General features: G+C 40.8%; 3 protein-coding genes across 8 annotated transcripts in view; 2 read left to right on the forward strand and 1 right to left on the reverse strand.

Annotated features, from left to right (window-relative positions):
- Positions 1-13742, forward strand: part of pde4ca (phosphodiesterase 4C, cAMP-specific a) — a 48031-nt gene extending 34289 nt beyond the window's left edge. For 3 of the 5 annotated variants that reach the window (XM_059344311.1, XM_059344309.1, XM_059344313.1), the window contains exons 3-16: positions 17-61; positions 1357-1393; positions 2126-2199; positions 2328-2380; positions 3782-3894; positions 7092-7185; positions 7636-7808; positions 7903-8001; positions 8179-8343; positions 8484-8583; positions 8762-8916; positions 9035-9157; positions 9913-10095; positions 10203-13742. In XM_059344311.1, coding sequence (XP_059200294.1) covers positions 17-61; positions 1357-1393; positions 2126-2199; positions 2328-2380; positions 3782-3894; positions 7092-7185; positions 7636-7808; positions 7903-8001; positions 8179-8343; positions 8484-8583; positions 8762-8916; positions 9035-9157; positions 9913-10095; positions 10203-10703 — 1915 coding nt within the window. In that variant the 3' untranslated portion in view covers positions 10704-13742. Of the gene's footprint in view, positions 1-16; positions 62-1356; positions 1394-2125; positions 2200-2327; positions 2381-3781; positions 3895-4675; positions 6406-7091; positions 7186-7635; positions 7809-7902; positions 8002-8178; positions 8344-8483; positions 8584-8761; positions 8917-9034; positions 9158-9912; positions 10096-10202 lie in introns of those variants that run through there. The other 2 variants (XM_059344310.1, XM_059344312.1) reach the window with 2 other exon arrangements.
- An 867-nt stretch (positions 13743-14609) lies between these two features.
- On the forward strand, positions 14610-24556 carry rab3aa (RAB3A, member RAS oncogene family, a). Of its 2 annotated transcripts, none has more exons than XM_059344207.1 (5): positions 14610-14738; positions 16586-16810; positions 19619-19737; positions 20287-20411; positions 21658-24556. In XM_059344207.1, exons 2-5 carry the CDS (start codon positions 16586-16588, stop codon positions 21846-21848), a joined length of 660 nt encoding a protein of 219 aa, XP_059200190.1. In that variant the 5' UTR covers positions 14610-14738; the 3' UTR covers positions 21849-24556. The 2 variants fall into 2 exon arrangements, with proteins under 2 accessions (XP_059200190.1, XP_059200189.1); XM_059344206.1 differs by lacking the exon at positions 14610-14738 and adding an exon at positions 14837-15049.
- Positions 24557-24965: 409 nt separating this feature from the next.
- Positions 24966-26786, reverse strand: LOC131980060 (transcription factor JunD-like). The gene has a single exon (XM_059344205.1). It carries the CDS (start codon positions 26543-26545, stop codon positions 25607-25609), a length of 939 nt encoding a protein of 312 aa, XP_059200188.1. The 5' UTR covers positions 26546-26786; the 3' UTR covers positions 24966-25606.
- Positions 26787-26859: the final 73 nt, after the last annotated feature.

Consider the following 26859-nt stretch of genomic DNA (forward strand, 5'->3'; position numbering starts at 1 on the left):
TATCTTGTTTTTGAAGGGAAGAAAGCTTGAAGCACTGGGAAGTCAACTGGTTGTCATCTCGGTGAGAAGAACATAAAATAAAACAAGATAAAAACACTGACTCTGTCCCCCTGAAGCCCTCTCCTGCATTCCCTCTAGATGGCTTCGTAGCCATTTTACACCTCCCTCCTGATAAATGTGACTAAATATTAAATACTTTTCCTTTGACTACCGTTAGAGCCTCTCCTAAAACACCCAGTTCTCTTTTGTTTGTTTTTGCATGTAACGCTTAATCAGAGACAAACAAGTCTTTGTTTTTATTTACTTACCAGTTATATGTATCACCCACCCTTCCACCTACCCCAATCTGTTTCCTCACCAACCTTACTATACGCAGTGCATGATATATTTGTTTTTTGACATACAGTTGCTCCATTTTTACAGAACTGTAATAAAGGGAGAGATTAATTGAGAATAAGTAAATATGATGAGAAATTGTCTGGCTGCCAGAGGGGTGTTTCATCAAGGTGGTTTAAGGAAAAGCCTGTCTTATTTTGATAAGTCTTGCTGATTCAAGTTACATTACATTACATTACATGTCATTTAGCAGACCCTCAAGTGAGGGATGCGTTCCATTAAAGTGGCATTAATGTGACTCCCTGCTCAGTAACCATGGTAACTTATACTGCCGAACTAGCCTGCTCCAGGCAGACTAACTGACAAGCTTACTTTAGCTTTACTTAGTTTTTTATGTGGGTACAGTCTATGGTTTAGACCTTTTTTCTCACAATGTGACGTGGCATGAATTTACACACCTATTTCAGTTAGTCCGTTGTTTTTTTTAATTCATGCAACTTTTGTTTTGTTTTGAAAGCTCAACATGTATAGCTAGTTTAAGAAAAGTGTGCAAAAGTTTTTTAGTAGACCTTTATTCATTAATTTTGTTCTAGCAGTTAAGACAAAAAAAAAAAACCGCACGCCTCTGGTCTCACAGACAACCTCAAACTAGAAGTGATACAAAGTGTAGCTTGGTTCTGTTTATTTCATGTTAGTATATATAAAGTCTAAAGGGTATGAAAAAGTTTGTTGTATATATTTTTCTTTATTGCTTGTGTCGCAATGTCGAAACCAGCAGCCAAACTGCTACAGCAATATTTACGCCATTTGGGCACTGTTGTACTAACCTGGAATATGGAGGATAAAAAATAAGCTTTATCATGTGGTTATTTAATATATTTATCACCCAGCCCTATTTCATCTTAAAAAAGTCATAAAGCCTTTTTTTTAATCTAACATAAACATTAGAATGAGGGATCTTACAGATTGGCCTCAGTGTTTCATGCCTTTTCCTCCTGTGTATTCTGTTCTGTGTTGCAGACATACAGAAGACATGATTGTCACACCATTTGCTCAGGTGAGTCCTCTGAAACCATTCTATCCAACCTTTTGGAAGCAATTTCTTTTTGTGCTATTTGAAAATTTGCCAGATGATCACATAAAAAGAAAATCACGTTCACTTGTTGGCTTGAGACAGCAGGTCTTTTAAAAAAAACTATAATAAGCTACAGATGGTAGCAGACTGGGCTTCACTGGCTCATCGGAACAGCCCCTCAGCATTATGTTGGCCCTGCGACAGGATCAGGCATCCTGCTGGCATTGCCTGGCTCTTGCGTGGGATGTGCGTCACACTTGTACTCACTTTACACCGTGAAAGAAGTGGCGAATCCAATACTGCTGGATCATGCTGTTTAAAGTCGCATGCTGGCTGATAAGGGCTGCTACATGGGTCAGGCCTGGACACCGGATACTCCGCAGGCTTTCTCTGTGTGCTGAGTCAGTGTTTGGCTACAGATGGAGTGACAGACATGACATAGAGGGGTGTCAGTGATGCCATCAAAACATCAGAAAGGGAGAGGGGATGCCTCTGTGTAGGCTTAGAGGATGAAAGCCACAGCATCTCATTCCAAAGGCTCGTCAGAGTCACATTAAGAAGCATCATGATCTAGTTAAGGTTAAATTAAGTGAATGCATGTGCAAGTATTTAAAGGCTTTGAATGAAGTGACATCTGTGGTTTCATTATATCATAAATGCTATGTACGACACCTGATGATCTTGTACATTCAGTCTCATGTTCCTATCTTATAGGTCCTCGCCAGCCTGAGGACAGTCCGAAGTAACTTTGCCGTCATAACCAACCAGCAAGATCGCACAGCCAGCAAGTAGGTTTTTATAAAATGTATGAAAATGAAAAACAAAAACAATCTCACCATCACACCTGACAAATTCAGTCATGCTGTAGTGACTTTATGAGTCTTGCTTGTTGACTTTGGATGGTTTCTGTCTACAGGACGCGATCTTCAGGCAGCAATCCACCATCCATGTGCAAGACCAGCCTCGCAGGTCGGTAGTGGTATTAGAATGAGCTAATCAATATCCCATTATCAACACTGACCCTGGTCAGAAAGACAAAGAGACGGCAAGGACATTGGCATTATTAAATCGGTGAATTCTGAAATCTGGGTTACTGATAACACGTCACAGTAGTGAATTAGTAAATGAAAGTCATTCACAAATACATAAAATCCATTGGTGAGAGCAGTGGAGTTTTTTACGTAAGTAAAAGTATTGACAATAACACACGGTGCCCTTGTCTCTCAGCAGGTAAAGCACGTACCATCATTGCAACATACTTAAAATATCATAATCAAAGAGCCCAGTACAAAAAAGGGCCCTTGTGACATTCAAAATTAAGCATAACATCAACATAACTGATGCATTAATAATAATAATTATAATAATAATAATAATAGTACATTTTATTTATGGGTGCCTTTCACGTCACTCAGGGTCACCTTACAAAGCAGCAACACAATCAGCTACATAAAAACAAACGACATAAAAACAACAAACAGATCACAAATGAGGATGGCAAGGTCAAACATAAAAGGCTAATCTAAAAAAGTGAGTTTTGAGCTGAGATTTGGAGGTGGAGAGAGAGGTAATGTCGCGGATGGTTTGTGGGAGAGAGTTCCAGAGACGAGGGGCTGCACGGCTAAAAGCTCTGGACCCCATTGAAGAGGAGGAGTAGTGAGGAGGATTGGAGGGTCCTGGAGGGTGTGTAGGCATGAAGGAGATCAGAAAGGTACGGAGGTGCGAGGTGATGAAGAGATTTGAAAATAAGAAGTATCTTGAAATCGATACGGTACTTAACAGGTAGCCAGTGCAGCTGTTGAAGGACAGGGGTGATGTGATTTATGGAGGGGGTTCTGGTGAGTAAGAAGCATTTTGCTGTTGTAGCTACTCAAGGTGGCACTAATTTGAACTAGTTTACATATTGTCTTTTGCGTCATGTTTTGCATAATTATTTACATTTTAATGGTCTCATACTGTTAAAAAAAAAGTGATATTTCCATGCTTTTTTTGATAATAAAGTAGGTCTAGGTGCTGTAGAACAAGCAGTATGAAAAAATAATGTTCTTTTTGAACATTATTGCATGTAAATGTGTTGTAGAATAGAAACCCAAAATGCAAGTATGAACCTGGACATCATCATAATACTTCATGCCCCCTTTAATATGTAAAGTAACCAGTAACAAGACATGTGGTCGAATAAAAGTATAATGTAGCATGAAAATAAATATTTATTGTGCTTAATTACATTCCACCAGTAATGAAATAATTTTTCAGTGTTGTAAAACAACACAAACAGAAGGTTTACAGCCAACTTCATGTTCCAACAATATTTTTTAAATTAAAAAAGTAATATAAATGTCAATGCCTTTCTGTGTTTGTCTGATACAGAGGAGCCGCACCAGCAGCTGGCCATAGAGACTCTGGATGAGCTGGACTGGTGTCTGGAACAACTAGAGACACTGAAAACTCGACACTCTGTCAGCGAGATGGCCTCCAACAAGGTACTCCACATAATATATTAACACTTTACTAACAGCCTCAAAGTAATACACTGAACCTCTGTCACAGGATAAAGATAAGTACACAGTGCCACACTGTCCAGAGTAACATTTAATAGTGCAAGGTTGCAGTGCAGTGTACTCACTCTAATCTGTACTGTGATTCACCCCCCTGAAGGATTTCATTAGTCATGTCCATCTTGTTGCCATTTCTAAGGTAGTGCGACTCTAACTCCATAAACACGGTACAGTAGGTGACACTTCAGCTCACCGAGGTCAAACCACATGCATTTTTAAGAATACAATTCCATTATTTTAATGTTCATCACAGTAAAAAGGTTAAACCTATTACAATCAATATAGCATTTATCCGGCATTCAAATTTAGCCCCTGATTGTGAATGAATATAAATAAAATCAAGCATTGTGGTTCCCTGCGTCAGACAAGACCTTAATGGCCAAAATTCAGCAATCAAATTAGTTAAAATTAATTGGTGTTTCCCTTTTGAGATGAAATACGTCAGCAATACATAAGACATGTTAATACTTTTCAGTTTTTCATTAATGGATAGTAATCTTCCGCAGCCCAAATTAGAGTGTGCTCTGAGTACAACACTAAGCCTGTAGATTGTGTGTGATGTACTGTAAATGTAGTTAGCCTTCACTGATCCCTAAACAAATCTGAAAGCAGAGAGAATCTAATGCAGAGAATCCATCACCAAAGTATGAATAGAATCTCCCATCCGTCAGCGAATGGGAGAGGGGCTTACTCCATGAATGAGCGGGATGGTTTCATGCATGCAAATAGAGACTAGACATATAGACGCACCCTTCCCCCCACTCATGTGCAGAAAAATGTGAATGAGGTATAGGAGCTGGAGATGAAACGGCATCCCCCCATCCATTCTTCCTCACGTATCCCGCTCCTCAGACTAGAGCCCGGCCATCATGTGATCCCATGATTAGACCGCCCACACGCCATGCACATGCTCTTCATGCTAATACACACACATACACACACTTCCGCTCATCATATACATGTACATTGCCAGCCTTGCCTCCTTTCATATACATTGCCTGCTTGGATGCTTCTACCATCGCACACACCACACGCTCACGTGGCGGAGGCCGGAGCTTCGTGGGAGGCAAACCCCCCATTGCTGCAGATCAGTCAATGAGCAGCATCAGTCCATGCTGGCACTTCGGAACAAAGGCAAGCACATGGGAGCCACATTGCTTCTGCGTCCATGACAAACTTATTGAACAGTTTTGTTTCAAGAAATCAATCTTTAATGAGTCCTAAAAGTGTCTTTGAGGAAGAATGAGACCTCTCTGGAGCACTTGAAACATTAAACGCTGGGGAATTGCTCATTTAAAGCCGTTCATAATGTGTACATAGCCGCAACCCAGCCCCGGATAAGCAGATGAAAATGGAGGGATGTATTACCATGGCCAAAAGAATGAATGATAATGATATTATTGCAATAGCTATATCACATTTTAAATAATAAGGATAATGCTATAAATAAATAAAACATTTAAATTTAAATACTTTTTTGATTTTTTTTATCACAGTTTCCATCAATAATAATCACCCCTGGTCTTCAGCAACACCTCTTATTCATAAAAGTTACATTAGCTTCAAAACATTGTTAATCAACAGATAGATAAGATTGGTTACCCACTTTAGAACAATTAACCACACATAAAAGTGCATGCAATTTAAGCATTCTTGTATTGTCCTAGGGCAGCCTGTTCAGAGCATATGTCTGCGACCAAGGTATTTTGTTATCATCTTTTTACAATCATATTCACGAAAACGGTCGATGTAACCACATCTTTGTGGTACGCGATGTACTGCCTTTATTTTTGGTTACATGAATGAAATCCCCCCTCCCCATCCATTCAAAGCTTTTCCTTCATATCTTCTTCAAACTTGGTGCACATGGTGTGTCTCACCACCTCCGCCTCCAACATACTCAGCCCTGCCTACTATGTACATCTCCCCACCAATGAGAGCCTTCTGCCTTTCCAACCTCTGCTGCAGCAGGCACCTGATTGGCTGCTATTCTTAGGCATTTTTGGAAGGAGGCGGAGATTAGAGTACCTCGTTCTCCCTCTGTTTACACACATATGGGAGCAGGCAGTAAGTGAGTGAATGAGGGAGTTAGGGGGAGTGAGGCTGCTCTGCCTTGCATCCTCGCATCCCACAGCATTCCCACAGCTATGCTTCCACTATCTTGTTCTTCCATGGACCTCTGACCAGCTTTTTATTCACATCTGTTCAGCTGATCAAAGCTTCCACAGTGGACTGTCTGCTCGCTTTGGATATTTTGCACAGGCAAGCAGTACAGGAGCACAAAGTGTCCCTGCTGCCTGTCGAACAGGCAGTGCCGGAGAACGACCAGAAAGCTCAGCTCTCTCACTCAGTTTTTATTTTTGCTCCCATGCTTGACTTTGTGCTGAAATGCCAGAAGTGAGTTATTTCATCACCGTGTCGTGGATGTTCATTCAGGTAAGGAGAGGCGAGGGATGCAGCGGGTGGGAGGGGATGAAACTGCTCGAGGCTCACATGTTGCTTGTTTTGTGAAGTGAACATCTGGTGGTTTAGATGTGTTGGCAGACTTTCTCTCAGACACCTTCAATCAGATTTGAAGATTTCTGACATGATCCACATGCATGCGTGTGTTTGAGTGCAGCAGGCTACTACGAGTAAAATCAGTCATGCATTTCTCTGTGTCCAGTCATTAGCATCTGCACTGTGTGATTTGAAACACACACACAAACATGAATGCTTCAAAGAAAGAGTGTGTTTGGTGTCGCAATTCTGAGTATATTTATAGATGGTGTTTAACTGAGTTTCTCAGAGTGATGAGTTAGTAGTAAGTTTGACGTTAAGCATTATTCGACATGACATGCTTTGCCTTTAAGCACAGTGGAACTGAGAATTGCTTTGTTGCATCTGTATACACATTTACTTAGTTTGTCTGACAATGCATACACCACACCTGAAGGTTAAAAATCAGACACATAAACCACAAAACCCAGATGAAACCCTCAACAAGTTGCAATCCTTTTAAAGGAGTGTTTCTCATGATTTCACTGTGTGGGTTTGTAGAAAGACAGGTTTAATTTATCCTAGACTGTCTGCTTTTTAGCAGAAGGTGTGTGATCAAACTGCTTGTGTGTGTTTGTCCTTAGTTCAAGAGGATGCTGAACCGAGAACTCACCCAGCTGTCAGAAACCAGCCGTTCAGGGAACCAAGTGTCCGAGTTCATCTCTAGCACCTTCCTCGGTAAAATACCTCCACTTTGTACAATCAACAAGCTGTACACAAAGATATGTTACATGTTGTTAAAGCTCGAGTGCGATACTTTTTAAATGAACGTCCATTACATTCAAGCCCTGGCCAAAGGAGTTCACACAATGCTGATTTAGCTTATTTTGCAGTATTCTTGATTTTTTTGTGTGGCTGGTGTCTGTGGTGACGTGAAGTATGGCAAAAGCTATGGCAGATAATCCTAAGAAGCATCCAAGAAAAGTATCTGAAGTGGTTTGTCCAGACAAAAAAAAAGATGGGTGTTCAAAAGAAGGATTACATTTTTTTTTTAAGCATGCATTGACTGTGTTTGTGTAACAACTCTTACGGCCAGAGGGGGGGGACAAAAGTTCTGCACTTCAGGTGTTGCTTATGTGACCGCTATGGGGCGGCAGTGTTAATATTGTTTCTGTCTTTATCCAACAGAGAAGCAACATGACATGGACATCATGTCTCCGCCCACCAAGGAGAAGGACAAGAAGAAGCGACCCATGTCCCAGATCAGCGGTGTGAAGAAGGCCACCCACAGCCCCAGCCTTGCCCCCTCCACCATCCCGCGCTTTGGGGTCAACGCCAGCCAGGAGGGACTCCTAGCCAAGGTATGAGGATGAGTTCAACACGTATCTCTATTCAAATCATTCTTGTAGAGTATTCTGAATGCTATATGTATGTGTGCTTACTGTCCACCGGCAGGAGTTAGAGGACGTAGACAGATGGGGCATTGACATCTTCAAGGTTTCTGAGTATTCTGGAAATCGCCCACTGACGGTCACCATGTACACCATTTTCCAGGTAACACAGAGATTCTGTGCTTTCTTAAACACAAATCTTTGCACAGTATAAGCTCAAACATTTGGTACAGTAAATGAATGAACAAGATGGTAAATGAATGCATGAAATGTAGATATTTCAATAAATGATTAAGCTTAACCTTGACTGACCTGGGTTCTTTCTCTACTGCCAATGTAGGAACGCGAGCTGCTGAAGTCCTTTAAGATTCCAGTGGACACGTTCATCACCTTCATGATGACTTTGGAGGATCATTACCATGCCGATGTGGCCTACCACAACAACATCCATGCTGCAGACGTTGTCCAGTCCACAAATGTCTTACTGTCCACACCTGCTCTGGAGGTAGACAGCCAAATGCATCCAAAGCGGATACAAACTTTACCATTATTAAACCAAAACAACAGGACCTGTACGTGTACTGTCGTGTTGAGCGCGCACACACACACAGACATCTTGACAGTCCTTTCTTCTGTCGTCCACAGGCTGTGTTTACCGATCTGGAGATCCTTGCAGCTCTGTTTGCAAGCGCCATCCATGATGTGGATCACCCTGGAGTCTCCAATCAGTTTCTCATCAACACCAGTGAGTTTGCATAGCTCCACAGGGATTATGTGAACATGCGTGGGTGCAGAGTGTATTTAACTATGTAGATGAGGTGTCTGTAAACACGTGTCTGTGCAGAACTGTGTTTCTGCATGAATTTGTTTCCCATTCAGGTGGTTTACAGTGCTATCTGTAAACGTATTTCTTTTGCCCTCAGACTCAGAGCTGGCCCTGATGTACAATGACTCGTCGGTTTTAGAGAATCACCACCTGGCTGTTGGCTTCAAGCTTCTGCAGGAGGACAACTGTGACATCTTTCAGAACCTCAGCAAAAAGCAGAGACAGTCGCTGCGCAAAATGGTCATTGATATGGTAAGACAGCTTGTGGAACCCTTATGATTGCAGTCAAGTACCGTTTCTGTCTCAATTAGGAATTGCCTGAAATGTAACACTTTCTTCAAATGCATTTTTTAAATTGCTTAACCTACAGGTGCTGGCCACAGATATGTCTAAACACATGAACCTACTGGCAGACCTGAAAACCATGGTGGAGACCAAGAAAGTCACCAGTCTAGGAGTTCTACTGCTGGACAACTACTCAGACCGCATACAGGTGAGAACCATTTTTGCCAGTTTAATATTAAATGACCATATTTGAATGAGAGGGTGGAGCTGGGAAAGAGGATGCTAAGTTTTCAGCTAAATCTAGCTCTGAATGCTTATTTTGGCTAGCGAAAAACAGGTTTAAAATAAAACGTACTTACTGAAAAAAATTACCAGCCGACTTCTAAGAGTGGCAGTACAACCAAACACTGAATGAGACATTTTTAGGCGACCGAAATGTCAAGTGTTGTCAAATGTTCAAGAACTAAAAAAAACTGTGAAAGGATCAAATGAGGTAGCCCCTTCACCTTCAGTTTATATTTTACAGAGTGAACATCCTGCTGTATTGAAGAAGAAATCAGACCAAACTAAACTAAGACCAGAAAGTCATTAGGAAAATATTTACTGAAGTTATAAATCAAGTGAGAAGTAGGGTCATTTTCTCATAGAATTCTATAAAAAAAAATTCAAGTAGTGGAGTCGCCCCCTGCTGGCCATTAGAAGGAATGCAGGTTTGTTTGTTTTTTTAAGATATTTCTTTTGGCCATTTTCAAGGCTTTATTGAGAGTGACAGAGTGAAAGGGGGAGACAGAGGGGAAGACATGCGGGAAAGGGCTCCGAGTCATGAGGACAATGCCTCTATGGTACGCGCTCTACCAGGTGTGCCACCGGGGCGCCCCAAGGGATGCAGTTTTAAAGCACTTCCACATTGGCTTTACTTTTCAGGCCTGGAGGTTACAAACACATCTCTTTTTTTTAACACAGGTCCTTCAGAACATGGTGCACTGTGCAGACCTGAGCAACCCCACCAAGCCTCTAGAGTTGTACCGGCAGTGGACAGACCGCATCATGGTGGAGTTTTTCACCCAGGGGGACAGAGAGAGAGACAAGGGCATGGAGGTCAGCCCCATGTGTGACAAACACAACGCCTCAATAGAGAAGAACCAGGTACAGAATAAAAGCTGCAGTACAGTGTCATAAGATCTACTATGAACCATTATAAAGTGAAATGCAGTAAAAAGGGAGAATTCTCATGTTTTGCCTTTCTCTTTAAGGTGGGTTTCATCGACTACATTGTTCATCCTCTGTGGGAAACGTGGGCTGACCTTGTCCATCCAGATGCTCAGGAGATCCTGGACACACTGGAGGACAACAGAGAGTGGTACCAGACCATGATCCCCCACAGCCCCTCACCCCACCCAGAGTGCGAGGAGGAGGGAGCCCTCACTGGGGAAGCATCAGCACTCGGTGGGGGCAGTGGCTCCATTTCAGCCGACAAGTTTCAGTTTGAGCTGACCTTGGAAGAAGAGGGAGAGTCTGAGACGGAGACTCCACCTGAGGATGAGGAGGGCTACAGCGGCAGTCGGGGGCCCGAACTCTCCAGAACTGATTCTGGCAGTGGATTTGATTCTGCTACGACTCTTCGGCTCACCAAAAAACTCAGTACTGATTCAGGCAGGACGTTTTCTTTAGACTCTGATAAAGAAATGGCAGAAGACAGAGAAACAAACCAGGAAGGCGTCTCTGGAGTACCGCGCTTCAGACTCGGCACATAGCACCAGTCAAAAGTTGTATTTCTTTTGGCCTTTTTCTGTTTATTTTTCTTGATTCGGTGCCTCCTCTGTCACTCCCCTTCACCCACTCCAACCAAACACCACTGGTTTCTGCGGACAGGCTGACAGCTAGCCTCGGGGTGGGGAGTACGGGAGTGCGGGCGGGTGCGAGGGGGTGTTAAGAAAGTCTGCAGTTTTACACAGCAGTCACTTGCACTGGAGAGAGACAGATAGACTGAGTTCTAATAGAAGACAGGAAACCAAGTTTCTGACCGGTCCTTTGTGTTCTGTGTCTTTCAGTCAGACATACTGTGGATAAAGTTCCACATAGACAGTGAGAAGTTTTAAAAAAAACTTCCTTTTACCAGCCAACCCAAGGTCTACTACAAGAGAACTGTCTTCCTCTTTTGTGAAGAAAGTGAGGAAGTGATGAATGAGCGTGAAAACACGACGTCTTGTGAGACAACTTGCCAAACTTGCAATTTACAGGGACAATGCTGTTTGCCTGCCTTTTTATTTTTATTTTTTGTTTGTTTATTCTGTTGTCTTTTATTCAGATCCTACATGAAATGAAGATACAGTAAATTGCAGACTTCAGAGCAGTTTAAGCAAAGTATTGGCAGAAAGGAGCTATGCATGATTTTATGCAGGAAACTTTAAATGTAGCAGACATTTTGAGTGACTCTATCATTGTGATGTATACGTAGCACTCCCGTCAGCTGGTGTTGCACAGCCCATTTAACTGTGTTTAGCACGCAGCAATTTTGGAAGAATTTTATGAAAAAGATGTGGCTGGCAGTACATATTATTTTGAGAATTTCAGTTGTATCAGGCTTATTATTTCCATTTTTATAATCCTAAACTATGATATTGTCGGTGACAAAACTGAGTCAGGGTCAGTGTAGTGTTATACAGTCAAGGAGTTGCATCCAAAGCAATGTGGGCTGTGCACATGGTGCCTCCCAGTGTTGACAAGTGGAACTGAAGTTCTGGCATTGGAGGCAAATGATTTGCATATATGGAAAATACATTTAAAATGTATTTAACTGTAGGACTACCCCAAATATCAGTCATGTTTCAGGGTTTTTTGCTCTTTTTGATTATTTTGTTGGATTATGTTTAAATTTCAAGTCACTTATCTTTGCATTCTTAACATTTGGCACCCATTTTATCAGTTAGCCTTCAAGTTTAGCACTTTACAGTTTAGTACACAGCAAACCTTCATTGTGGTTTTAAAGGGCTTAAGCCAAAACATGAACACATTGGAGGCCGCAAAACAATTTGTCAGGCAACCAGCACAGGAATCATGCAAAAGTACAGCTATGAATGCATTAAACTGTCCATTGAAATCCATTATCGTTACTACTTAACATGTCACACACAGCAGCAACTACCTACTGAAATAGTATATAATATTTAGCTAAATCCACATGAATAAAGACTGATAAGGGCAGTGTGTAATGAGCACAAGGGTTGCAAAGAAGGATGTTAGCATCAATGTAACTGTAAAAAAAATTCAGGAGACAGTTTTCTGTGCCAGAATTTTTTTTTCATCTTTTTTCTCTCATTGATCAATATTTCGCTCTTCACAGGGACATAGTCAATGACAAAACAAGTGCCAAGCAAGCATGACACAACCCGTACTGTAATTTCCATTTTGCCACTGGCTACTTTCCATCAGTGACTGATAACGTTGGTTGATTGTAGCACCCTGTGTGCCAATCTGACCCTATAGTGTCTCTGTTCTTTTTTTTCTAACTCCTGTTCAAACAGTAACTGAAACTGATATTGTCTTAAACAGTGATGTGTTTTTTTTGTGTTCGAGTGAATGACTAGATTGACTTTTTGATGTATTTGCTAAGAAAAAAACCAAAGCACTTTGTATGGTACTTTTACAGTTCTGCACTTCCAGTACAGTTGAACATGTATAATGTGACTGTTTCACTGTTTTTCTGTTGGCAAACGGCCTGGTGGTTGAGTTGAATTGCACGGGCTGCACCACTACAGCTCTTAAAGGTCGGATGTTGGAGGGACTGAAGTTTTTGTTCTTTTTATAATTGACTGTAAAAAAAAAAAAAAAAAAGAAGTGTTTTGTTGAAATGCATGACATTGGCTGCAGGATTTAAAGAAGAGTATACTTTCAAAACTTAGCCTGTGGAAAAACTTCTATTCTATTTTATTACCATGAAACAGAGTAAGTCATGTTTTAATGTGTGAATGAGCTGAAAGTTTTTTGACGCCTTATTTTCAAACTTGGGATTTTTTTTCCGGTCATAGATGTGTTCACTGACATGCTGGAGTAAAACATGTGCAATCTTTTCTGTAGCCATAAACAGCATCAAACAGTCCAATACTCAAGGATGCCTTCAACACTAAGGACTATTTAACAACAGCATAACCAGCAGCACAACATGCGAAGATTCAGCCTGTCTCTCTGCGTGTCACTAATTGTTTGATTTTGTAAATTTCCTCACAGTGCTTCATGTACAGTTTATTTATTATTTCTGTATTACCTGTCAGAAACGATGGAACAGTAGACTTTTTCTAGTCTGAGGTTTATGTGTAGCTTGATGTGTGAGAAAGACACACAGGACAGATTTCAACTATTACTCAGCTTTTTTCCTTCTCGTTTCATTTCTATGTCTGCAAATAACATTATACATAAACAAGAATACTCACTTTCATGTTTTTCTGGGTATATAAATAGTTTAGTGACAGATTTCCGTCTGAGTTTGCTGAAACATCTTTCATCCCCTGACTTCCTCTGTTTCCACTGTTTGATCAGATCACGTATTCATGAAGGATCTTACAGTAAGCGTGCTGATTCTGAGATTCTTTCATTCATAGTGAAGATAATGTAGACACACGGCCTCAAGTCATCCTTGATCAGTATTTCTGTTCTTAGAGATTTTATGAATATGGGTCATGAACCATGACTCTGCAGCTTTGACAATCCAAACTCTGCTGTTTAACTGCGGGTGTGTTAGCCCTCTCTCCAACTAGAACTGTATGCCTTGCCAATAAAGGAAACTCTTCACTCTTTGATGTCTTGTTCTCTGTTTTTATTAAGAAAATAAGTAATGAAACAATATTAATCTCTTCAAATGATGGGTCAGTCAACACAAAGTGATAGTATGCAGCCAATCATTGTTCAAACTCATAAATGTATCTTTAAATCCTGATTTATTAACACAAAATATTCAGGCTGCATTGTATAAAATATACAGAAGCTACAGCTATAAAAAAATATGTCTTTATCTCTTTTATTTTTCACCAGTGCAAAAATATTAAAGCTTCAACAAAGACTAATGTGATTATATACAATATAATATATAAGTAGTGTAAAATAGATGATAAATGTAAAATTAGGTAATACAGTTTTTAAATAACCTTAAAGGTACTTAAGAGGAAAGGTAATGCTGTGTGTTAAGCAGAATATATGAAGTATGAGTAATTCCATTAGCTATATTGTACATTTTAACCCCACTACATTTACTTAATTGCTTTAGTTACTATGCAGATACAGCGTAATCATACAAAATAAAATAATAACAATATTATAATGATTATTAATAATAATAATAATAATAACATTTTATAGCTTATTGTATATTATATAATTAATAATAATAGGAGAAAAACCGGTAATACCAATTAAATTAAAGAAGAAATGCTTAGTGGCACATATATGTCACTTAAAAGATCAACTAATCAAAAAGACATATAAAGGCATATAAAGTCATTTAAAAACACAATACTTATTGCTATTCTTACTTAAGCAGATGATCTGAGTGCTTCTTCATCCCCTGATGATGCACTGAATTAAAACCTCTAAATAACAGAATGGGCCGGGGCGGGACTTTACGTGAATGAACGAACACTGCTCTCTGATTGGTCGGCCGTCCTGCCAATCATCCTTACTCTCCGTTACGACCTGCTTATGCCGGGGCTGTCAATCAAGAGACGCACGAGCTACTGCAGGTGCAAAGCTGGGCACTGGCGCTGCTGGGAAGCCGAGGATAAAACACACATTTCAAGGTAAACCCTGCGCTTATTTGTCGTTGCCGGTCGTATTAAGTCGACGGATAACATGCGGGCTGTTTGTCGTTCGTCATATGTTGGATTATGACTGAAAATTTTGTCGTAAATAGGGAAGAGTAACCTTCATTTGACATGACGCTAGCTGGGATGCTTAGCTAGCTTCTGCTGCCACTTTTAAATACTGGTAACGGTCTGCTGGTTTAGCTTTGAAGGTGGCGATGCTACCTTAATGTAATGCGTTTAAAAAGCTTATAACTACATTTTTATCTGTAGTGTTTTCGTGTCTTGTAGAGTCGTTATTTAAGCCGGTAAGTGGTTAATTACGAAACGCCTCACATTATATTTTCTGGGTTTTTCTCCAGTCAACCTGAGCCAGACTGTCAGTTTCAGCAGCTAGCTACATATTCACTAGCAGGCTAACGCCAGATAAGCTCCGCTATGGATAAGGATGTGGTTCAGGCCGTTTAAATGGGAGCATGTTGTGTTCAAAAACAGTCAGGAGGCACTACAGGCGCTGTCAGTTGTCTGTGTTTATCTACTTTACTACGAGGCAAATTCTGCCCAGCCATATGGCCATTCATAATTGGCTGGCTAGTGTAGTTCTCCATGGATGTTCCCTGCCCCTCCTGGATGGGAAAGGATAGTCAGTTTAGCTGATGCTTAGCCTGATAAGCTCTGGCACTTCCGTCCTCTTATCTTGAGGGGGCGGAGGTGCGCATTCCTTGTCCAACCAGTATTATTGACATGAAGTGGATGTGTGTGAGTATTGGCTCGCTGGTTGTATTGACACAGCCTCTTGGCGAAACGGCTGCACCGTTTTATTCCCTGATAAAGTTGGGAGACTGGGGGTGTAACCTCAAACAGCAGGCGATACTGACATCGTTTAACCCCAATAAGGCAGTTTTTTTACTAACGTGGATTCAGATCGTTTTCTTCTGGTGTAATTTATTACAAATGGACTGTCTGTGATGCCACATTTGGAAAACTAACCAGAAACAGTTAAACAGTGAGTTCAGTAAATTTGATATTTGTGACTTGCAAGGCTGTCTTGGTAGCTGATTTCTGCCACGCCTTCCTTCCTCAGACTTGATCTACACTTTTAGCCTTTGATATAATGGTAGAATTGTCGTATTATGCTATTTTAATAACTTAATGACCTTTTGTCATTTTGTCTGCACATGTTTAGGATCTCTGTGGTTCAAAAGTGTGTATCCCTGTATCTGCTGTATCAATGTTAAAGTAGCTTCAGAGGATGTTTCTAGGTGATATCAGCGGATGATCTTGCTTATCCTGATGTCAGTTTTCAGCTGGGGGCAGTTTCTTGAACGTGAATACAATGCACTTTGTAAATAATTTGATCTTTTTGTTTTTGGCACCTATAGACCAACTGAAACTAATTCACTATAAATTATACAAAATTATGCAAGCTATTTGACAATGGGTGTGGTGCACTAAACCAGACAGGTTGTTTCTGGCTGTTTTGTAAATTTACTTGTCCATTAAAATCATATACTTGCACCAAACCTGAAATGATTCAACCAGTGACAGGGTGATTGTGTGTGACAGTGTAACTGCAGGGACTGGACACAATGTTGGGTATACAGTACCTGCACAATCTGACAGAATCAAATAGAACAGCTCTACCTTTGTACATTTATGTAATGTTTAGTTTTGGAGAAACTGTCAGAGAGGCTTTGATTCAACACTGAGTATTTTTGTGATCATTTGTGGTAGTGGGGGGGATATTCTATTGGGTTATTTTAAAGATGTTTACATTATTAAATGCTGGTTTATCAAGCTGCTTTCCTGTAACTGATTAAACTGTGATTTCAATCCTTTCATAGATGGCGTCTGCAAATGCCACATACGGACAGAAGGAGTCCACGGACCAGAACTTTGATTACATGTTTAAAATCCTTATCATTGGCAACAGCAGCGTAGGAAAGACTTCTTTCCTCTTCCGCTATGCAGACGACTCGTTCACACCAGCCTTTGTCAGCACAGTGGGCATCGACTTCAAGGTGAAAACCATCTACAGAAACGACAAGAGGATAAAACTGCAGATATGGGTGAGAAAGTCGACACACACACACACACACACACACACACACACACACAAGCAGACATGGTGGTCGAGGGTGACAAGAAATGAGAAAATTGCGTTGGAGGAGCAAGTCACTCACAGTGAATCAAGCTGGTTGCTTTACAATAGCTGACATTTTAATCTGAACTCCTGAATAGCTGGAAAAAGGAATTGAAATCTCACCTTCCTTTGCTTGTTGCTGCCTTCGTGTTCTGCAGTTTAAGCAGTGCGCTGTGCTTTCTAGACTGAGATCTCACTGAAGAAGTAAAGGTATAACAGGTGGAAGTTGATTCCATCACTGCAGATGTTGCAATAAATATTTTCTCTGTATCTTCTGATACAGAGCCCAATCTCATATTTTGATTATCCTCCATAATGCATTACTCAAAGCTGCAACAAACAATTATTTTCCTTATCGATTAATCTCCCGCTATTCGTCCTTAGCAGTTCGGTACAGGACAGTCAAATCGGTTTCCTAAATACTTGGTTCCACACGCCCCATCACAAACACTTTAAAAATATGCTATTTATCTATTTCTCACACACATGGAACAGGAAACTGTGGGTTTTACCCAGAAAGTTTTAGCAATGCACTAGTTGTTGTCTATCAGTTGTAGCATGGTATTCAGCTTAGCCCGGTTAACCAGGTTAGTGGTGCTCAATTACCAGTTTAGGTCTAAACGTATTCAGATGAAATCAGCTATGTCTGTCAGTACACTTTACACAGGACACAAAATTTAATTTACAACAGCATTGCCCCAAAAGTGTTGATTAGCAGAACAAGACAAAACATGTGGAGGCAAGTTCTTCTCCCCGCAGCAATTGGACAGCCTTCCACTGCAGATTGAGACTGTGCCAAAGTGGCAACTAATGCTTTAGAGTGTTTATTGCTGCTTGAGACCATAGTCACAAATACTATACATGTTCGAGAATACCAAATTAAAGCATTTGCTCAGAGCATCTGACCCCCAACAATGTGCCTTCACGTGTGCATTTAAGTCAGTCTGTTGTGTCTCCCATGTATAAACAAGCACAAGTTGCAGTTTAGCAATTACCAACAGGTCAGAGTCTGATGAAGGGGCATTTCTAACATTTGTGTTAATATTGTTGTTGCTTAACTCTTACAGGAATGATAATGGCCTTTGAGACACTGTTGAATGTTTACTTACAGTGCGTTCAGACCGGACGCGTAGCGAATATTCGCGTCGCGTTACTCGCGCGAATTGATACGCGCGAGTATTGAATTTAATTCGCGTCACTCGCGCGAGTAACGCGACGCGAATTTTCGCCCAAGAGACTATTTAGCGCCAAATAATTGCCTCCATTTCATTCTGTCATCAACCATGGCTGACATTACAAGCATAGCGTCCCTGTACCTGCTCTGCCGTCGTGTCTGGGTGAGTGACATCATCCGGAGGTGCACTCAGCACGGAGAGAGGACCGCAGAGTACTTCCACCTTTTTCCTGTCCCTCCTGCCGACCCACTCCTCCTTCCTGCCTCTTTTCTCCTCTCTCTCATGTATGTATCTCGGACACTGTCGTCCAGAATCTCAACGCTGATAGGCTGTCCCGACACAGCGTCACGCGAATATTTCGCCAAAGTTGAATTTATTGAACTCACGCGAATTCGAGTTGTTTCATTCGCGCCGCGAAATTCGCGTCAATCGCGGCATTCGTGTCGCGCGAAACCCGCAATTCGCGTCGCCGGCAAAAATTCGCGTCTATTCGCGTGTTTGCATTGACTTTGTATGTAATCTTGTCGCGCGAAATATTCGCTACGCGTCCGGTCTGAACGCACCGTTAAAATGAATAAACAAATTGATTATTTTTTGTTTTTCCCTGCTGTACCAAAAATATACTGAACTGTGGTACGGAACACATAATAAGGTACATACAAAACCATGAATTTTTATTTTTATACAATGTCAAAAGTCTTCCATTTGACTACTCCACAGTCCAGTCCAGACAGTCCAGCTGATATTCAAATGTCTTGTTTGACTAACCAACAGTCCAAAACCCAAAAATATTCAGTTTATGGTGATGGAGAAAGCAGCAAATCCTCACATTGGAGATGTTACGTGCAAATAGTTTTTAACATTTTTGTTTAAGAAGTGCCACATTTTAAAAAAAAAAAAACAATCAATTACCAGAAAAGTTCCAGATACATTTTCTGGCAATCTACCAATCAATCAACAAATAACATGCAAAAATTGTTTGCTTGATTAAAAATTTAGTCGACTTTCCTTACTATCTGCAGATTTTATAAGAATGTCTGTTTTGTCATGCTGCTCCATCACATCTGTAACTGAAGCTGTCTCTTATTACTGTGTATCTCTAATGATTACCAGCTGGCCTCAGCAGGCCCCAGAATCACTTCATCTGCTGTGTAATGGTAATACCCTTGAAGTGTACTCAACATTAGCCATAAAGCCTGACCCTGGGACAAACTGCTTATTACATGGGACGCCAGAGGAATACCTAATGTTCATGGGAGTTTGGCTTAATGTCAAACCTCTGCAATCATCAGGAGGCACGTGCACCGTCATAAATCCTTTGCAGGTGCTTGATGACAAATGCACAAGAAGACAAAAAAAGACGCACACATTTCTCTGGTTCCTAATGCTTATTTAAACCTACATGTACAATGTTAAGACCACAAATCTGAGGAAGAGCATCAGTGGATGGATGGAAACTTTGTCATTTGGGTGCAGGTGGTTTTTATTTTTAGTATGTTTTCATCATAATGTTGCGAGAATGTCAATCAAAACTGTGTTTTTTTTGTGTATTTGTGTAGGACACTGCTGGCCAGGAGCGCTACAGGACAATCACCACAGCTTACTACAGGGGAGCCATGGGCTTTATCCTCATGTATGACATCACCAATGAGGAGTCTTTTAACGCCGTTCAAGACTGGTAGGGACCCCTGAGTATGCATGTTCGTGCATTAATGGCCTACTCTCGTTTCTATGTTTTCATCCAGCTGTGCTGTTATTTGTCACCATGATGTATGCACCAGCTGAATTTCTGAGATCTGGGTTTGCTGAGACGAGGCATGTAGAGGATGGGGCAACCACACAAGTAGTCATTCAGTCAGGAGAATCATACACATTTCAGACAAGTCATTCAGTTGGAGAGCATTGATTTGCAAGTGAAAAGTCAGATGAAGAATGAATGTCAGAAAAATATGACACTATGGGAAAAAAATATATATAGATGCCGCCCAATGCTAGGTTATGATAATTACGTTAAACTTGACGTGTTAGAAACCTGTCTGGTGACTGTTATGTTAACATGTTTGCTCTTTTGAAGCTACTAGTAGTTTTCCCGTATCTCAAAATGAAGTTGTGATCAAAATGTGATATGAACTAATAGGAATTATGATTATGATTCCCCTTTCACGGCACTTTCTAAACTGCTTTAGCATCTAAGAAATAAATGACCCCCTACTGTATCCACTAACAGGTCGACCCAGATCAAGACATACTCGTGGGACAACGCCCAGGTCCTGTTGGTGGGGAACAAATGTGATATGGATGATGAACGAGTGGTGGCCACAGACAGGGGCCGGCAGCTGTCAGAACAGCTGGGTAAGTCAGCCGGTCAGAGTTAAGACTACATGCTATGTGTGTTGATTTTCTCCCATTGCTTCTCTCCTGGGAGCATTTGTATATAATCATGACTCATACAGTTCATCTCAAAATGATGTGTAAATTATGCATCCAAACAGGAGTAAAGATTTAATGTTTATATTATGTTTGGACAGTGGGATTTTGAGTCGTTTTTGAAGTTTTCTAAACAAATGTCGAGTGTAGTATCTTTTTTTTAATCTCCTTTTACAGCTTGCCACACTACATAATTTCACCATGTTTGAAACTGATGTCAGGCTGAAGTAATTGTAAATCAAATGCAGCTGTGCCAAATAGCCTTACTGGCATGAGTCTTGACTATCTACATGTTGATGTTGACATTTTAATGGAGGTGTGATTATTTAGTCTTCGTAAAGCAGTTAGGTAGCTGCTTTTCTAGGCCAGCTCTGGGTATTTTATGGTCTTGCTGTTACAAAATGTAACATCAAAAAGTGATCAAACTGAGTCATGGACCCTTTTTCCTACAAAAGTTGTTAGTGCAGTTTTTTTAAAAGGGGGAAAACCTGATGAAATTAGGCAATAGACACCTTACTCATTGCCAGTAGAAAAGTAATCCTTTCTCTTTTTTATGTCACGTTTGACACAAATTTGATCACAAATGTGCCAGAAAACAGGGTTAGTATACGGAAAGCAGCATGGAGGCCTGTAGAAATGTTACAGTAGTTGCTTCTTTTTCATATCTGTTTCTTAGTCAATGTCTCTTTCAAACTTGGTGCCGTCTCATTTGGAACGGTACTGGATCACTGCTTGAACAGAGACAGATGGAATTTGTGGCTGAGATGTCAGAGAGTCATAGCATCGCACTAGAAAAGGAGCATAAATTAACATGTGCACTCCAGTGTCATGTTTCCATCACTGCTGATGGGAGCTGGACATGATAAATACCCGTGACTACTACAGAGTCATTTGTCCCAGAAACAAATGCCGATTAACCTTTCCCAGTAAAGACAAAAGCCAGATGTTCGTGAGGTTTAAGTTTGATCTGAAGAGATATACTTATGAATACATTTAATACATAAAAACGTATACAAATCTGATATCGGGGGGGGAATTATTGAGGTTCTGAGCCGTCGGTCTAACTGTAGCCCCGATCAGCCAGACATGATAAGTGGATTAACGGGGTAGGCTTCAAATCGGAACAATAAGCGTAACAGCCTCTCTCTGTCTCTACCACCCGTCCCTGCAGGTTTTGAGCACTTCGAAGCGAGTGCTAAAGACAACATTAACGTGAAGCAGACCTTCGAGCGGCTGGTGGACATCATCTGTGAGAGGATGTCAGAGACTCTGGACAACAACGACCCGACTGTCACCGGCACTAAACAGGGGCCACAACTTACCGAGCAGCCTCAGAGGTCCCATCAGGATTGTGCTTGCTAAACATGACACACTGTCTGCTCTCCTAAAAATCCACACACTTTTTTTTTTTTTTTTTGTCTCACACTACCAAATATATAACACACAGACACTGCAATACAGAGACACACAACCTGGCTGATTAGATTCTCCACCCCTCTCACTACACCAAAAGCATTATCTACATCAGCACACTCAAGTTTTTGTTAATTTCAGTAATAAAACGATGATGTGATAGTGCTAACTTAGTCAGAGGGGTGCAGAACATTTAACAGAGGTACAATCCCAAGTCTTTCTTATTTGCACGTTTACACAAACAAACGCACACACTTTACAGGATGTTAACAGATTTATATAAGGCCTCTGAAGGCTGAGACTCCATCATTCCTTATTGACGCGTCTGCAATTGGGTTTTACTATAAAAGGCTCCAATCCCAGGCCCCAATCACAATAACACCTCAAACCTAAATGGATACAAATCAGTCGTTTTTCTTTTAGTCCCAAATGATGTTTGTTGATGTGGATAGGGTTGCTGTTTGTTTGTTTTTTAATGTATTTGAGTGGGTCTGGTGTGTTTTTGAGCATGTGAAATCACTGGTCCTTCTCACTGTTGGGATCGAGTTACTACAGATAATTACACTCCATGTTCAACATCTATGGAATACCATTTAAGTCTGTTTTAATAAAATAAATAAATAAATATGCCTATGAAATGAATCATCATATAAGTAAATCAGGTAATGAATATAAATAAACATTTATTAAAACATTGTAATTAATATAAATCCCCCCAAAAATATATAAATGTGGAATTGTGAAATAAATGTTACTTAAAGTAGTGCTTCAAAAAACTTTTTTTAAAGCTTATTTATTGACCTATGTTGACTCAAATATAGATTCGTAATTATTATTTGTATCTATTTATAGATGCATTGCCTTATTTATTTATATATATTTCATAGGGATATTTATTGATTTAATATTGACTTAAAAGATATTTCATTGATGTCCAAATGGGGTGATTTAAAAGTTTTTCTTTTCATTTTAGGAATGAATAGCAAAAGTCATCCACATCAGCTTGCTTGTCAAGTCATTGTCATTAATTTGTGGGCCCTTCGCAGTTTTTTAAATATTCATTTTATGGAGGTTGGTCAGTCTTAGATCCTTGCTCTTGTTTTGTTTTTTTTAAACTTTTTTCTTACTATTTTTTTAAGACATAGGACAGAATAAAACGATAAGCAATGTCTCTCACCAGATGGAGAGTGTATAAATGTTTAAAAGTCAATAGATACGCATTTAATAATGCATATATAATATATATACATATATAATTAACACAATATACAATAACAATGATTGAGGATATTGGATTCCTACTTGTGCTTTAGTGAGAGGTGCATGTTATTGATGTTTTTATCTGATTGTGGTTGACTGGATGGTTATTTGTATCAGCTGTTTTTTAATTTAAAACCCGTCTGTCCGACAGTTTCAGTACTTGATGGAACCACATGGGGCTAAAGCATTCACATGTGAACCCCTTCTTATTGTATTAACTTTAATTCACTGCATACAATGTGCAACATGCACTCAGCAGAAAGGCATGTGATTCAGTGTGAGCACCGGTGCACCACGGACCTCTTCATCAAGGACAGATTATGTCATGGTAGATGTTTCCATCTTTTACTTTATGGGAGAAACATGATGTTTTGAAGCATGTTAATGTCAAATTGTGAGTTTTATTTCTCTCTGATGTTACTATTAGGGATTTGTCTGATCGTGTATACAGTACAAACCTTCTGTCAGTCATACAAGGCATGTGAAAAAAAAAATGTCAACACTTAAGTTATTTCAAAATAAAACATTTATTTTGTATTATTTATAACTTTATTTGCTTTGAAGGTAATGTTCCTAGATTATGCATTGCGATCTGCACTCTACTTTTTAAGGAGATGTTCAATAGTGTTCAAATGCTTAAACGCTCCCAGCTTTTAAATGAAGATGTATTCGTGTTTACAGTGAATATAAGATGCTTCCTCAAGAGGAACATTTAAAAACATTCCAGTGTAAGAATCTCTTATCATGTTAGCGGAGCTTTGGAGGGAAATTTGTTTGTCTTTTGATATCAGTTATGTAACTTTTAAGACTTGGTAGTTTAACAGCAGACTGTTCTCACAGAGCAATAGCAGTTATTTCTCTCCACACCCTAATATGAGTACCGTACAACCCTGCTGAAGCTTTGAAACACACATACTGTACATGGGTGTGTAAATGTACAGTTTCTATGAAGGCACAGGTCTTAATAATTGTTCTTTCCAAAGAGATCTCTGAAGACATATTTAGAGCCAAAAAGATTGCTTGTTAGACATTAGTGAGACTTTCACCAACAAACTTGTGTGGTAGTGTTTTCCTACTCTGTGCAGTAGCTACAAAAAGGGAAAATGTTAAGTGAATAGTCTGAACACTTCATTCAAATAGGGATTCTTACTGCATTGGTTGACTTGTTGGTTGATTTTTGTTACTTTATTTATTGTGTTTTGCTACAGCTGTAAACTTGCTGATATCTAAGGAACACTAATCGGTCCTTTTCAACTCTCCTCTTCTTCCTCCCTCTCTGTCATAAAGAACTCTTGTAAATAGAAGTTTTCTGCCCATAGTTGTGTGAATTGTGCTGTAATTCTGTAATGCCAGATTTGCTAAAATGAGGAACCAATAAACAAATTCTATAAGCTGGAGTTTTGTTGGTTCATTTACAAGAAGTGCACATGTGATTTTTAAGAAATGGTTTAGAGTCAATTGTATTGTGCCCAGCAGAGGGCATAATACTGCAATAATGTCTTGTTTTCTCCCATCAGAGTTGTTTGACCATCTATGGTTGGGTTCAGCTTTTCTACAGCACATAATACAACACCCACAGTGTCAACTGGAAAAGAGAAGATGCATGTAAAGGTGTGACTTTCTATACTATCATCACAAATGTTTCTTCTAACAATAATATAAACAAGCAGAGCCTGTTCTTAGTAAGAAACGAAACACAAGTTTTTAGTAATGTAGTGAATTTAATAACTGTCAGGTAGAGACTTGAAAGTCCATTACACATGTATAGATAGGTTTTCTCAGCACGTACACATACATTCATGGAAGTTTTGGCGACTGAAGAACTACAAAGCAGCCACCATAATAAAAAAAATACAATGGTTACTGTACAAAGCGACAGACATGCAGTGTTCATTTTTGCAACAACAAAAAAGACAAAAAGTAAGACCATATGTAAAATAAGAAATGTTTCAGTAAATAAAATATATATTTGTCATTGATAAGTGCTTGTAAACAAGTAAGGCATTATATTACACAGGGGGTGACAGCACTTGGTGACACCCTGGTGTTTGGTTGCACTCCTGTTGAGATTGTCCAGCTTACACACACTATCCTACACCACCAGTCCACTGGATAACAGTTTGCTACATGGCTTCCCAAAAAAATTAGGGCAACAAAATAAGTCTGCATAACACTGCCAGAATTTTAGGAATCAGAGGAGGCTGCAGCCCACACCTGCTGCTGGTTAACCTGTCATTATTCCAGTAGACTCGCAGCTCTGTTCGTTGCACTGCGAGTGCAAAAGTCTGTTCAGTTTCTCAGTTACAGGCTTTATCAGGAGGGTGCATTTACAGTGGCCTCATATAAATTCTCTGATAAGGATTCTGTGTTGCAGAGTGTTTCTAATAATACAGGCCTGTATCCTCAGAGCATATTTAGAGCTGTATAAACATCCATGAAGAGCACCATTAGTAAGCCTGGACCTGGTTTGGTAAAAGCTGGCATCCGCTGCTGACATGGTTCATCACCTTCTGCTTCAGCTGGGCCACTTGCTCCCTGAGGACGCTGGCTGTGGAGGCCAGCTCTGTATTCTGCGTTTTCAGGCTCTTGACCTTGTCCTCCAGCCGGGAGATCCTCTCCAGCTTTCTCTTGCGGCATTTGGAGGCGGCTATCCTGTTCCGCAGCTTTTTCCTCTCCGCCTTGATGCGCTCCTGGTTGTCCATGTCAATGGGAGACAGCGGGGGGCTGTCCCCGAAGCTCTGCATGTCTGGTACAGTCTGAGGCTCGTCCTTCACCAAGCCAGCCGACTGGAGTCGTGACAGAGCAGCCGCAGCGGCCGCCTGTTGCTGCGCGCTGGCCAGATGAGACGGAGGCGGCGGGAAGGGGATCGTGTCCGTGGAGTAGTTGATGGTGGTGGCTCCGAGCGGACTGGCCGCATAGCCGTTTAAAGTAGTGTAAACAGGAAGGTCTGATGTCTGGAGCCCCGAGGATCCGACCGCGTTGGCTGATCCGAGGAGCTCCAGTCTATCCACGGAGACGCAGCCCGCTTCGCTCAGCTGGTTCTGCTTGTGGAGATCCTCCAGCGCCTTGACGAAACCTTCCGCGAACTCCTGCTCGTCGCTGGCTGACTTCGGGTACAGGAACTGTGAGGCAGGGTTAGCGGCGGTGACCAGGCCGTTTGACTGGATAATAAGGCGCTCCAGGTCCGGAGAGGTTAGTTTCAAGAGTCCCAAGTCTGGGGAGTTGAGGAGTCCGTCTGTGTCCCGGAGCGGGTTTTGTTTGAGCTCGGAGTTGTGGTCTTCCAGGTTCAGATTAATGTCCTCCTTTTTCATCATCGTGCTCTGGGAATAGATGCTGGAGACCCTCGGATTATTCACCACGGTGCCTGGGTAGAGGGATGTTTCCATTCTACACCCTCACATGAGGGAGTGTTGAGCGTTACGCATTACAGCAATCATATCCAAACATGAGGAAATAAGCTGATCCTTATTTGTATGCGATCGTAATTCCTTAACCGCTTCTTGTGTATCAGTCACTATATCTAACGACCACTTGAGCTGTTGTGCCGGAGGGGCTCTGATGCGTCTCTTCAGCGCGCCGATGATATTGTCTTTTCCCGATGGCACGACTGCTATGCGCAGCGCCAGACCTCGCTCGCTTTCTAGCCCTAAAAATTCCATTATGTCACTCCAGAGCGCGGAGATTGGCCCAAAATGACGTT

The sequence above is a fragment of the Centropristis striata genome, chromosome 11 (assembly GCF_030273125.1).
Source record: "Centropristis striata isolate RG_2023a ecotype Rhode Island chromosome 11, C.striata_1.0, whole genome shotgun sequence".
NCBI lineage: Eukaryota > Metazoa > Chordata > Actinopteri > Perciformes > Serranidae > Centropristis > Centropristis striata.

What these genes read in the sequence shown, in the direction of transcription:
- rab3aa (XM_059344207.1), top strand. Translation starts at nt 16,586, where the DNA reads ATGGCGTCTGCAAATGCCACATACGGACAGAAGGAGTCCACGGACCAG. An exon ending in GGATAAAACTGCAGATATGG is followed by an intron (nt 16,811 to 19,618) that starts GTGAGAAAGTCG and finishes GTATTTGTGTAG; the next exon opens with GACACTGCTGGCCAGGAGCG. An exon ending in TTTAACGCCGTTCAAGACTG is followed by an intron (nt 19,738 to 20,286) that starts GTAGGGACCCCT and finishes ATCCACTAACAG; the next exon opens with GTCGACCCAGATCAAGACAT.
- LOC131980060 (XM_059344205.1), bottom strand. Translation starts at nt 26,545, where the DNA reads ATGGAAACATCCCTCTACCCAGGCACCGTGGTGAATAATCCGAGGGTC.